Below are 13,680 nucleotides of genomic sequence, written 5' to 3' on the forward strand. Positions count from 1 at the left end.
CCCACTAAAAAAACTTTAAAATGTAACTACACATTGGGGTTCCAGCAGCTACAGGCTTTTCAAGTATCATGTTAGGACTAGAAACTGTGATTGGCAGAATGTGCTCACACCTACACGTTTCTGACACTGGTGGAGATTGTTGACAGTGAAGACAACAATTAAACAAGTCGGAAAATGCTGTGTTGTCCTCTCATGTTCTGTCGAATTTTCATTAACAAAGATATCTCCACTGCAAACACTTAAATACAGTGACCGCAGGGAATAGTTTCATATTGAGTAGTGAACTCGCTTGTATCACAGAGTAAATGAAAGAATGAACACACAGTTGTTGTAGGGAATACAATTAAAGCACAATATGGGCTGATGGTGTACGATACGTCTGTCTGGTGTTGCGCTGGTTCTATCAGCAGGCGAACTATCGATTGAAACCTGCAGGGTGATATGTACGGCTGGACTCATGTTAACCCCCTCGCATCAAGAATAAATCTGGCTTCATAGTTCAACATTTGCGGAAATGTACTTTCTTGCCTTCTTGCCCTGAGTGAGATGAGAAGATCAATATTAATGGATTGATGGTTCGATAAACTGTTGTTCATCAGGACAACATCAGCATTTTTAAAAAGGCTCAGTAATTTCCTGAAACAGCTGAACACTAGTGTCCAGCTAATGTTACTCAGACAGGAAGATTTAGTGAATTTGTGGGGGACTATTTTCATCAGCGGATTAATACACATTTGTTGCTCTAGTGAGTATTTCCAGCAGCAGGATGGTAAATGTGGAAGGGAGTCAAAATAAACTACAGTGTGTGTGTGTGTGTGTTCATGGTAGTGAAGGAACATGTCATCCAGTGCAACAGTATAGCTCACTGACGTGTTTAATACTTTTCGAACAACAATGGCGCTTAATGGCAAAGAGTGATAAGATATATCAGGTTAACAAAACTTGTTAGTAGCTCAATTCATTGTTTGATTTTTTGACAATAAGAAAAATATAGAATATCGCCAGTCTTATGCTTTATGTCCACAAAATGACAAAGTAAATAGTTAATGTAAATTTGCAATATGCAGGCCTAAGCATACAAAAAAATTCCTAAAATTTCTCTTGATATTTGCTTGTGATTTGCGCCAATTCAGCCCCAGTGTGATCACTCTGGTGGTTGTATATCTCCATTCTTCTTCACACTAACTTGGCACCAATTAAATACCCAACTTCAGTCTGCCAGAATGACACTGGACATGCTGTGATGAGGGAGGTGTCTTTAGGATCAAATTGAATTTAGATAATTTTTTAATGGAAAACCTCCCAAAATGTAAGGCAGCTGTTTAGGGGAGTGCAGATGCATTCTCCACCAAAATAGTAGCAGTGTTTGTCTGCTCAAATATATATATTTTTAATTAATATACTGTAAATATGTGAGGTGTATTGACCTGCCTGCTGTCACTATGACAACCACTTCTGTAGGTGGTTTACCTGCTGTGCATCTCCCATCTGTTTAAAGTTGGCCAGCGTGGCGCCCTCAGCCTGGCAGGCAGCGGCGGCTTGACTGAAGTTCATTTTGTTCTTCCCCTCTGGAGAGCGCAGGTGGAACACTCCAGCTGTGTCGGCTGAACCACAATAATCATGTTACCTTGAACATTTCCTCAGATTACTGTCATCCTATAGTGCTCAGTAAAAAAATGTAATCTTGACGAGTGAAAACTAAAATTCAATTCACTGATTTGAGGCTGAAAATTATACTGATATGAAAAATTGCCACTGATTAAATAAAGTTCTGCTCTCTGATTGGTGTTTGATTCCCTCGCAGTATTATAAACATTTTGAATTTCGACCACAAAACTGCAGAATATATTATGAATTCTGCATAACCAATCCACCCTGATTAATGAACACCAGGTAAAAATCATCTCTGGGTATTAACAGGCTCTGAGCCTTAAAGAGCCCTGGGCGTTGCCTGCTGTATTCCGCTTGTGCTTGTTGACGTTTGTTTACAGGTCTCCAGAAAAATCACTACTCAAACCTAGAACTACTAAACGAGGTCCTTCATAATATCACCATGGTAACATGATCACCATAAAGGTCAGCTACCATTGAATCTACAGTTGCCATAGCAACTTCAGTGGAGTAGGACTGTGGTGCAAAAATGGCTCCTGTTTAACAGAGGCCACACAACACATGAATACACTGCAGCTACTGGGTCATTGCAGATGTGTTACCACGGCAACACAAAATAATTGGTGTTACAGGATGAATGTTGTGGACGTGTTACAATCAACCTGTTACTGTTGCATTGATAAACATTGTAACAGAAGTCACTGTGGATATGTTACTATGGTAATAAAAGGCAGTACAGGTATGTTACCATGGTAACAGACATTACTACCAGTGTGTTACCATGGCAAGTCAATGCATTTCTGATAAGTTGCCTTGGTAACAGTTATCAGTATGGATGTTACCAGTGTACTCTGGTAATAAAAGGCACGTGTGTCGCCATGGTAATAAAGTTCATTATGGATCTGTTGCTCATGGTAACAGAAGTCATTGCAGATGTGTTACCATGGTGGTAATTCAAGGCATTTCTGATGTGTTACCATGGTAACAGATTCGTTATAGTCTTGTTATATATACATAATGTTACAAAGGTCATAACTGATCCGTTACTTTTGCGATGGAAGTCATTAAAAATGTGTTACAATTGTGATAAAAGTCAATGCAGATGTGTTACCATGATAATGCAGGTCTTTGCAGGAGGCCACAGGGTCGCAGCCTCCATTGTCTTCCAGGCAGCGGTCAACAGGGGGCACCACCTTCTCCAGACACTGGACTCCATTACCCACATACCCTGGCAGGCACTCACACTCTCGCTCGTTCTGGAGGAACCAAATTACTGAGTCATCAGGTTAAAGCAGGAAATCAGGTTATGTGTTTAGATGCTGTTGGTCAGTGATCTTGTTTCTGACCTCTCTCCTCCTAGTTTTCTGAACCAGGTAAAGAGAGCCCACCAGCAAGGAGGAGCGAATTTGGGGTATAAAAGATGATGTCTAGCAATGCTTTTTTCAGTTGGTTTTCGGAGCTAACTCGGGTTTATCTCTTGTGAAAGAATAAACTCCACTGCATTAAAGTCTGATCATCTCCAGTGAGCTTTTTTGAACTTTCTGAGACTCCAGTAACTCCAGTAAATCACCTTCACAGAAGTTAAGCGTTGGAAGCGAGGTCCAGAAATACACTCTGATCTGGGCATCTTTTTCTCCCACAACGGGTTGTAACAGGAAGATCAATACAGTTTTATTTGTTGAGTTTGCTGCACTGGTGCCACACTGACACTCATTTCCTGGATCTTTGTCAAACAAATATCATTTTGGAAAAAAAAAAAAAAAGACACCAACTCGCTTAATTCTCAATTTTGATAAAGGAAGGTTATGTATGCAAAGTCAGAAATTATATTACTACTGTAAGACATGAGAACTCAGATGGCTCAAACTGTTGTACTGACAGTGACAAAAGGATAAATTATAAAGAAAGATAAATACTGCATATTTATCTTTTTTTTTAAAAATCCAACGGTTTTTACTCACTGGACCAGTGAACTCGCAGGAGGCGAAGTCACTGCAGCCACCATTCATCTCCTCAATACACCTGTAATACAGACAAACAGAAAAGCAGCAGCCTGATGTCACCCCTCTAACTGTATCAAATCATTTTTGATAAAGAAGAAAAAACCACAGAAGCGTAACAGGAATATAATTTAGAGAAATTATATTACACCCACCTGTTGATGGGCTCACAGGAGTAACCATCGCCTTGGTAATCACTGTGACAGGTGCAGTTGACGACCAGTCCCGTCTGGTAACAGTCTGCGTTCTGGTGACAGCCGCCGTTATACTCGGAGCAGAAGTCTGGAGCTGCAGAGTGTTTAATGAAAATGTAATCTGATCTGATCACATGATGGACTAAACAGATTTCATTATCTGCTCTGTAAATGTGTAAACTTCAAATTTTCACATCCTCATTATTATGCAGTATATTGAGAGCAGAGAGAAGTGTGGGATTTCCAATATCAATACACACAACTGAAATGTTGCGCCTCAGACAACTGAAATTTCTGGTAACCATTTGTTTGAAGTGGCAATACTCGCTATAGTATCAAATGACAATGTGAAAACTGTGACAATGTGAAAGGAGTCACTCATAATGATGAACCTACAGAGAATTATCACTTGAATCTGCAGCTCCCCTCGGCTTTACACAGCTATTATAGTGAGTTTCAGCTCATTGTTTAGCTGTCCAGCTGCAACTTTACTGTTCTGGTTCAGTCTCACAGCTCTCATAGTGCTGTTTACGCCCTAGCAGGCAGCTGTTTTCAGCAAAAAAAAAAACTATTGTACACTACCTGCTCAGCACCAAACGGCAGACAGGCACACTTAGAGACCAGCTGGTGAACATAGTGGAGCATTGAGCAGCTAAAGAGTAAGGTATTTTTCTCAGGAGTTGGTAGAGACCAAAAACAGAGCTAAAAGAAGAGTCAATATTGGACTTACATTCATCAGGTGGAGACAAACCCAAGTCAAATTATAATGTTTCTCCATAACTGCCGGATGTGTAAATAAGCAACTGTTTGCTTAGAAGTTCACCACATCAACTTAAAAATTTACGATAGGCTAATGTTGTGTTCACACTTGTTTCTACTTCCCCCAAGTGGCCAAAAATATTACTGCAATTTTAAATTTTGTAAATGGTCAAGACATAATATCAAATAAAGAGAAAGAAGTTCCAAAGAAATTGTTTTTTTTTCTTTAGAATATATATTTAACTTGTTTTGTCTGTGCTCTATCAAATTGGATTTGAAATGAAACAGCATCTATGAGGTTAAAGTGCTGGCTTTCAACTTTGAAGGTTTTTATATCCAGACAGGATAAATAGTGTTAGATGCATAGCCCTTTTTAAAGTTCCCAGTTTTAGGACAATGCAGCAGGACAATAACAAATCACACAGACATCTGAAGTAAGTGAGTAGCGTACCTTTACTCACTGATTTTGATGTACCCATGCATTTAGGTTTTTGTCTATTTTTATACGCTGGTCCTGAGAGAAACAATAATTAATTCAGGTGTATTTTCTATGGTAGGACAAATAATTAAAAGACTTGAAAATTGCAAGACAACCAATAACTTTTTACAGCCAAACAGTCGATTAATCTTGACTGGCCAAGTGAATCATATGACCTCAAGCCACTTGCTCATCTGTATCACTGCTGAAGACCAGGTTGGCGGCAAAAATCCCCAACAAACAAGCAGGAAGTGAAGCTGGCTGCACTCCAGACCTGCCAGAGCATCGCAAGGAAGATACCAGGAGTCTGATAACTTAAAGTTTATGTAAACTTGACCAGTTCTTACACTGTTGATACAATGTAGATGTAAGCACCCTACCGTCAGTCAACACTAACTCCATAGTCAGAGTTTTCTTCATCTCAATGAGGAAAAAAAAAAGTCTGAAGTCTGAAGCCACAGAAAGGTCAGGGTGATCTAATATCCTGCAGCAGACTTGCAGCCAAATCATGTAGTGGAGTTTTCATTGTGTATTAAGCTTTGAAGGTTAGAATTCTAACCTGTTTCCAGTTTCTCGTCCTTTTGTGGTTGCAAAGTACTTTACAATCTGTTTTTAAATAAGTTATTATTATTATTATTATTATTATTATTATTATTATTATTATTATTGTTATATGAGACATTCACCATGCTCTGGTCAGTTTGAAATGTCTAATTATTATGTTGCTCCTTTAACTCAAGAGAAACTATCATCAAGCGGACAAAAGACTGCAGAGATTTAGTATCTCCAGCTGGTAAATTGTTCTCCTGAGCTGCAGAACACTCACGTGGCTCTGGGCTGCAGAAGGTGCCATTCCCCTCAAACCCAGATTTACACTGACAACCAACACCTGGCACACAGTCGGCCTGAGCATGGCACTGCCGGCACTCCTCTGGGATCGAGCCTGGAGAGACAAACGGATGATTAATCAAAGGAGGAGTTTAAGAAGGTGATCAAAAACTGTAAAAAAAAAAAAGTTCAGGAGTTGACATAAGCAACGTGCCTGTATGACAAGTAACAACTAGAAAGCACTCAGACAGCACACGTCCATCAAGGCTGCAAAATCCTCTAAGTCAATTTTAAAAGGGAAAAATGTCACACACACACACACACACACACATATATTTCAGTCTTTGTAAACTAAAAACAGTCGAACTGTCAGTTGAAAAATAATAAGATGACAGCAGTTCTCTAGGAGTGATGGTTTAGGTGAAAATAGACTTGGCCTATAACTGCACATTAGTCCCTAGAATGGTAATCGCAAAGCTTTTCATTTAAATAAGTGTGTGTTGACTCATTATCTATCACTGAATGAGGTGACACAGTGGTGATTGAGCCTAGGGCCCCCTGATGAAATATTGCAATATTTATATATTTGCAGTACTTAGAATTGGGTGTCTGCAGCGACATTCCCTGAAAAAATGTTGTATTAAGTTACCGCTAATGCAAACTGAACATTTTCTACTGATGCAGCTTCACAATAAAAGCATTTAACCCGTAAAACATGAGTTGACTTTTATTATGAAGTGGCCACAGGAAATGCAATGTGTTTGTCAGCAAGCTCACCAATATTTTTCTTCAAAAAAGCATCTACATAACATGACAACGGTCGTTTTCATTTGTATTTTTGGGCAGTGGATCGGTTTGAAATATTGCAGGCTGTAATGGAACAAGAAGGAGCTGCCACAGTGAGCTGTTAGATGAAGAGCTGCAGGCGACAGGCTGCACGCCTCCAACTTCTCAGCCAGGTGACTTCTTTATTAAAACGACAATAGTTTGTTTTGCTGCCCCCAGAATTCTGTGACCTGTAGTGTTAAATCTCATTTGCTGTTACCACCTGTAACTAATGGGCCTGCGGCGCATTGGTTCCATAGACAGGGTAGGGGAATATAAAAAGGCTCTTTGATTTTGGTCTTTTCATGGGATTTGTTGACAATGAGAAAAATACAGAATATCACCAGGCTTTCCCTTTTAAACATTCTGGATGTAGGAATATTGAAAATATTATAAATATAAATATATTATTATACCATACACAATGTGCTAATGTACATGTCCTGTAGAGTCAGGAGGGAAACTCACCTATTTTGTTCTGGCAGCGATCGCCCTCCCAGCCTGGGTTACAGACACATTGTCCAGAACCTTCAATACCCTCATCACACCTTCCCTGCTTCCCACAGCTACAGACTGAGAGAGAGAGAGAGAGAGAGAGAGAGAGAGAGAGAGAGAGAGAGAGAGAGAGAGAGAGAGAGAGAGAGAGAGAGAGAGAGAGAAAGAGGGGGAGAAACCAAGAGAACACATGACTCAACCTCCCTGACTCTGACCATTTAAAATAATCTAAAAACAGAGTTAAGATGGAGGAGTTATAGACAATGTTAAACACTTCAGGGCTTGGATGGATGTGAAACTTTTTTCATTCAACCACCAGTGTAAAAGATTAACAACTGCGTTAGAAAATATGCCAACGACTGTGTAAGTTTACTGTATGTCACACTGTGCGAGACGGGACTAATAAAATCCCGGTTCACAATCAGACTGCAGTATATCAATATGAGGAATGTCACATTGTGCAACGAATGCCTAGAAAAATCATCAGCTTATGGCATCCATCCATGTCAGGCTCACGTTTTGAAAATGCAGCAAAACAATAAAAAAGCTTTGGCCACAGTGCTGATACTTCTATGTATTGAAAACCCACGAGAGAGGAGGAGGAGGAGACTGTGGACCCGGCTGTGGCTACGGAAAATTGTGTGGGTTTTTTTTTTTTTTTTTTCCTACACTTTATTCAAAAACAGTCCTTACAAAATTGGCTGCTATGTTCTGCGTCAATTCATGTTGTATTGTGATTGGTTGGTTTGCAGACGTGGGTCTGAATTTTTCTGCACGCTGTCTTTGGTCGCCACAGCTCCAAATCGGCTGTCACTTAACGTGTCCTCACAGTGCGATCCACACCTGTACTCTCACCTTTGCACTGGCTACCCCTCAAATACAGGACTGAGTTCAGTCTTCTTTTATTTGTTTTTAAAGGTGTACATGCTTTAGGAACCTCACTACATTTCTGAATGTCACTGCCCCTAGTGGTGGAGGCTAGTAGGCATGGGAGCTCGTGCCTTTGCAGTAGCTATGGAAAAGATTTCCACTTTTAATTAAGTGTTCCCCGTCCATTGACACTTTTAAGGCAAGACTCAAGATGTTTTCAATGGCCTTTGTAGCTCCTAATAACTTTGTTATTATTATAATCTTTTATTTAATTACTTAATTCTATATTTATTTTACATTTTTAAAATGTTATGTTTTACATTCGTGTATATACTTTCACACTACCTTGTATTTTATCATTGACTTATCATTGTTGTCTGTATTATTGTCTTATCTCTACTGTTGTGCCTTTTATCGTAACTTGTACAGCACTTTGCTCAACTCTGGTTGTTTTTAAATGTGCTCTAAAAAATGCAATTGATTTGATTTGATTTGGTTTCACTGTTTCGGACTGTCAATGACAGATTTGACCACATTTCTCTCACAACGGTCAGCTTACGTCTCAGATAGCCCAAAATCGCACGAAGTAAAGAGACCTTAAAAGCTAAAGTGCCACGAGCCTGTGAACATAAAACCTGAGGACGGGAAGTCAACTACAACTCCCAAGGTGTTTTTCTGTAAGAAACATCCAATCACTGAGCTTCAAATTCTGTTGTTTGATCCACAAGCTGAAGCTAGGGATTTACACTTTGTAGAAACCTGATAAAACATCCAGCAGTAAAAATCAGTTTCATTTTCTGATTCAGGATCAGCTCAGGAAGAATTCAGTAACCATGGCAGGGACAAATTCAGTAACCATGGCAACTTTTCTTGTGTCCAACTACAACAACAATGAGTTCTGAATTCACGACAGCTCAGATTCATAACTCTGACTGGCTTCATTTAAAGAAAACTTTGAAACTTGCACAGAAGATGATCAACAGATGTTTAATGTTGACTCTGAGTGAAGTCAGCTGGCAGGTTTGTCTTGAGCTTGAAGCACACCCAGCTGTGTGATGGTAAGTGTGGAGTGTTGCTATGACGACAGACTGCTGGAGAGCTGATGGGGGTGAGACTGTCTGCCGACTTCAGATTTTTTTTTTTTTTTTTGTTGGAGGTGGGGGATGGAAGTGGAGGGATAAGGATCAGCAATTATTTTGATAATTGTTAATGGTTTCAGTTATTTTTGAAGCAAAAAAATCCAAATATTCTCTGGTTTCAGCTTCTCAAATGAGAGGTTTAGATGCTTTTCTTTGTCGTATGTGACAATAAACTGAACATCTTTGGGTTTTGGACTGGTGGTTAGACAACACCAGCAAACTGAAGATATCGCTGCAGGTTCTGAGAAACTGTGAATGTAACTTTCACTTTTTCTGTAAAAACATTGTGGCATGTCCCCCTTACTTTTAAAAATCATTTTTTTGTCCACTTCACTTTCAGTCTTTGATTGATTTTGTCACCAGTGTCTCTCTGAACTAGAAAGAGAACACATACACTGGCAGCAGCATGATGTTGTATCATTTAAATTGATCAATTAACATGCAACCATGGTGGAAAAGAGCAGTAATATAAAAATAATAATGTCCTAAGAACAAATTTAAAACCATACTGCAGAGATTAAAATAATCCATTTTAATGCTTCAAAGACAAATTTATAAAATATTGCACCAAAAATAAAACATTCTGTAGCCAACTGGGAAATCAATGTACAAAAGATAATGTTCTAACCTATCTAATATCTGTGAATCTAATTCCAAAAAGCTGTAATAACATAAATCTTTAGGCTATTAATTTTCCTAAAATAAGCTCTGCTTCAGTTCCCTCATCATAACAAAAGCTGCAACATGCATTGTGTCCTTGGCTGACTTGGTTTATTTCCATTTCAAAGAAAAAATCTGAACATGTCTGAATGATATATCTGAATGATATATAACATGGTTTCAGTATGATGATCACCTGTGAAGTGATGGTGAAGTTCACAGTTATAACTCTCCCTCTCGCCTCAAGCACAGTTTTCTCCCGTAGTTGTGATTAGGATCAGAGCTCATACTGCGTATGCTCCGGTTCGGATCCACTCAGGTATTGGACATATGGACACACAGATCCGATAACAAAATAACAGAAAAATGAGACACCTGCAGTTACTACCCTGCGTTCACAGCAGTAGGCTTAACTAACTGCAGCGAATGCTGTGAGGACTCTTTTTGCCTTTTGGGCTACATACAGGCTGCCTTATCTTATAGGTGAAGGTTGTTGAGGCTATATGTCGCTTGGAAGGAACACCTGCAGACACTACTCAGGGCTGGAAAGAGGGACTGCTGACTTCGGTACACAGCAAAATGTTTGTTTACAGTTAATATTCTTCTAAAAGTGCCGATAGATGAACATTGGTCAAAGACAAGGCGGCTAAGGACGGTGCTCTTTGTAGTAAAGACAGAAATAAAACATTATCTTTAAGAAAGTACCAGGTATTTTTAATAGCTGGATGTCACCCCAATTACACAAGTAATTGTGTGCTGATGATACAATCTGCTGCCGGTGATATTGGTATTTTCAACAAGAAGCTGGTGCCTGAATGTTTTTTGCACTGGTCTCTGCTAATTAAAATGACAAAGAAGATATGAAAGGTCTGATGAGAGATTTGTTATTCTCGGAGCTTAGAAAATTAGTGTCTTTGTCAACCTAGAACTGGACCCAAATGGAACCAGCTACTGTAAGCCAACTCTCATTTGAAGTGGAACACTGTATCTTACCACATTCACTGAAGTTAATGACTGACAGAAACCCTTGCTTCAAAAGAACATTTTTAGAAACTAATATGTGATGCTAAAGACTAAAATATATTCGTATCATATGATGATTTTGCTGTGAAAACTGTCCAGAGAGATTCTTCTTACTTTTTTTCTGATATTTTTTTTCTGAAAGGAGGATCTAACGAATACAAAGTCTTACAAAGACTTTCACCAAGGGTCCAAACACTCTATGTTCTAGTTTTGGGCTGAAATCAAACCTGGCTGTATGTTTATATCTGCTGTACCTGTGCAGTTGGGGCCGTAGTGGCCGGTGTCACACAGTTCGCAGGCTTTTCCTCTGAAGCCCATGTCGCACCCACACCTTCCTGAACCGTGCAGACCATCGTCGCAGTGACCGTGGTTGCCACAAGGGGCCTCCAAACCGCCTGGACAAACTGAAACACACAGGGAAGGAGTGGCGTCAAAAACACAGTCCAGACGAGGAGGGCTCATCAAAATAACTGACACCAAATTAAAGTCCAACTGAAATCACATATAGTCGTCCCTTTTTGTAGAACGAAACAATGTCAGTGTGTTTTTTTTAAATGTATTGTTAATAGTTTTGTATTATTAAAATGAAGTAAAAGGGTCTTGGACAAAATCAGAAAGGTTCGAGGGGTGTGTCAATGTCTGCGTTTGATTGACAGCAGCCAGTGAACCAGAGACAAAGTAAACAAACTTGCTCCATAGCTACAAGTCATGAACCGAGAGCACATTGTTAGTGATGATATTGAAGCATAGGCATCTAACCGGACTAAAGTGACATTTGCAGGTAAGTTTGCATGGTCTTTGATTTTCCCCTGTGAATGTTTGTTTGCTTCTTTTCTTCATAACCAGTACAAAACCAACCAGAGGGGTTGTTCCTGGAGGAACACATAACTGCCTCAAGCCAGGATTTGTAAAAGCCAGGTAATAACCACACAGCAAAGATTTCAACAGCTCTTTAGGCCAGCAGTAAATATCTGCTCAACTGTTTTCCAGGTTTCCATAAAATCGGCCCCAGAGGATGATTTTGATTAGTTTTGGTGCCCCCTGACCATTCTTGTACAGTAGCACCACCATGCAGACAAAATTCTCTCATGCACATTAGTATTTCATGTGCAGTTTGCCATGAAATGTCCTGATTCTTGACTAAAAAGTGAGTTGTATCTATGTAAGATTCCATTGTTTGCCTGCAAAAATGCAATAACTAAAAGCAAGTATCAAGAGGAACCTCCCAGTCTTAAACAGTGGATGGACATACTAAGGAACATACACAGTATATGTGTGATGGAAAACTGACAATGTCCCTGAGGAAAAGGGCGAGACTTTCTCCAGAAAATGGCAGAAATTGATTACCTTCATTGCAAACCCTGAGGTCACTGTCACATCTCAGTTTGGATAAAGTCAAGGACAACGTTGACACAAAGTCAACAGAAAAAAAATGTCTCACTTGGTTCCCACACTTTGTTGTTTGTTTCTTCCCCCTTCCTTTGTAAAATAGAATTAAATTGATACATAATACCAAATGTCAAAAAAGCAATGTCCTGAACCTGTTCCTACCCTCCAGAGGATGAAACCTGGATTTTAATGACCAAATTACCTTACCTCTAGCGCCACCCTCAAGACAATATGTACATTTTTAGCTTCACAAATAGTAAGGATCCAAGAGTGAACACTGTAGCCTCTAGAGAACACAACATTTTTTCCAGACTTCTGTGGGCTGGATGAGATGAAGGTCTGACCACAGGAGCATCTTTCCTATGTGCCTTCCTTCCTTCTTTCCTTCCTTCCCTCTTTCCTTCCTTCCCTCTTTCCTTCCTTCCTTCCTTACCTTGACAGTCTCGGCCGTAGTGGTTTTTGCAGCACTTTTGGACCCAGGAAGGAAACTGACAAACTCTGTTACAGCCCATCCGGCTGAAATGATCGTCCAGGCCGGGATACCAATGTCGGTAGCCGGTCCCAAAGCTGGAGCGAAATTTCAAACAACGATCCGTCTTTCCCTGGAAGAATGCAGGAATGACATTTATCTCTGCATATTTTATGTATCGTACAAGCTTCTAATGTAGAAGACAGGCAGATCTTACCGTATCGTGGTGCCTGAGGGGGCAGGATGGAGTAAACATGCAGCTTCCACAGCGCCCCTGAGACATTTTAAGACAGAAAGCTTCAGTCCAGCTTCCAATACAAGGACAAAGCTGTGTGGAATGGATATTTGCAAAGTGCAGTAGTAGGAGTAATAACTGTATTAAAGCCCGGTCACACCATGCAGTGGCACAGTGAATTTCACCCACGGATCTTCATGAAAGATTTTGTTCTAGAAACTCTGTGACAAAGGGACTACTCGCAGGGTTGGTGAACTAGTGAGCTAACGGCTAACATGCTAGCACTACTCAGTCACAAAAGCTCTCCAAGCTTCGTTCCATTTTTTCTGAACTGGGCCATTTATTCCCCCCTTGCAGTTAGTTCTCAGGATTGTAAATCATTTCATTTGGTAAAGTTATTATTGAACTTGGTCCTTTTAGCAAGCTTGTTAGCTCAGTCACTAACAGGAAAGTAAGTTTATAGTTTATTCAGAAGACATACATCGATTCCTGTGCCAATGCTGTCTGCAAACCATTACTCTTTTGAGGATCACTTTACACTCCAACAAAAGAGGTTAAATAAAAGCTAAAAAGCTACGATAGCTTCCTCCATTATGGATTCTCTGGCTCTTTGTTTCTTCAGGGGTTGGTAAACGCCACAAATGCGCTGATGTAGTTCACCAAAGGTGACCTTGATGGGAAAGTTTTACGCAGATTTACTTCGCC

The 13,680-nt window shown here is 39.8% G+C and overlaps 1 protein-coding gene across 1 annotated transcript in view; it reads right to left on the reverse strand.

Annotated features, from left to right (window-relative positions):
- stab1 (stabilin 1) overlaps positions 1 to 13,680 on the reverse strand; it is a 106,614-nt gene that overhangs the window by 25,458 nt on the left and 67,476 nt on the right. The window contains exons 54-62 of the mRNA XM_040158736.1: positions 12,958 to 13,014; positions 12,705 to 12,873; positions 11,137 to 11,286; positions 7,164 to 7,268; positions 5,869 to 5,985; positions 3,767 to 3,899; positions 3,573 to 3,633; positions 2,723 to 2,867; positions 1,471 to 1,604 (exon numbers count right to left, since the gene is read on the reverse strand). Of these exons, the coding sequence (XP_040014670.1) occupies positions 1,471 to 1,604; positions 2,723 to 2,867; positions 3,573 to 3,633; positions 3,767 to 3,899; positions 5,869 to 5,985; positions 7,164 to 7,268; positions 11,137 to 11,286; positions 12,705 to 12,873; positions 12,958 to 13,014 (1,071 nt within the window). The remainder of the gene's footprint in view (positions 1 to 1,470; positions 1,605 to 2,722; positions 2,868 to 3,572; positions 3,634 to 3,766; positions 3,900 to 5,868; positions 5,986 to 7,163; positions 7,269 to 11,136; positions 11,287 to 12,704; positions 12,874 to 12,957; positions 13,015 to 13,680) is intronic.

This window comes from Xiphias gladius, chromosome 21 (assembly GCF_016859285.1).
Source record: "Xiphias gladius isolate SHS-SW01 ecotype Sanya breed wild chromosome 21, ASM1685928v1, whole genome shotgun sequence".
In the NCBI taxonomy this organism is placed as follows: domain Eukaryota; kingdom Metazoa; phylum Chordata; class Actinopteri; order Istiophoriformes; family Xiphiidae; genus Xiphias; species Xiphias gladius.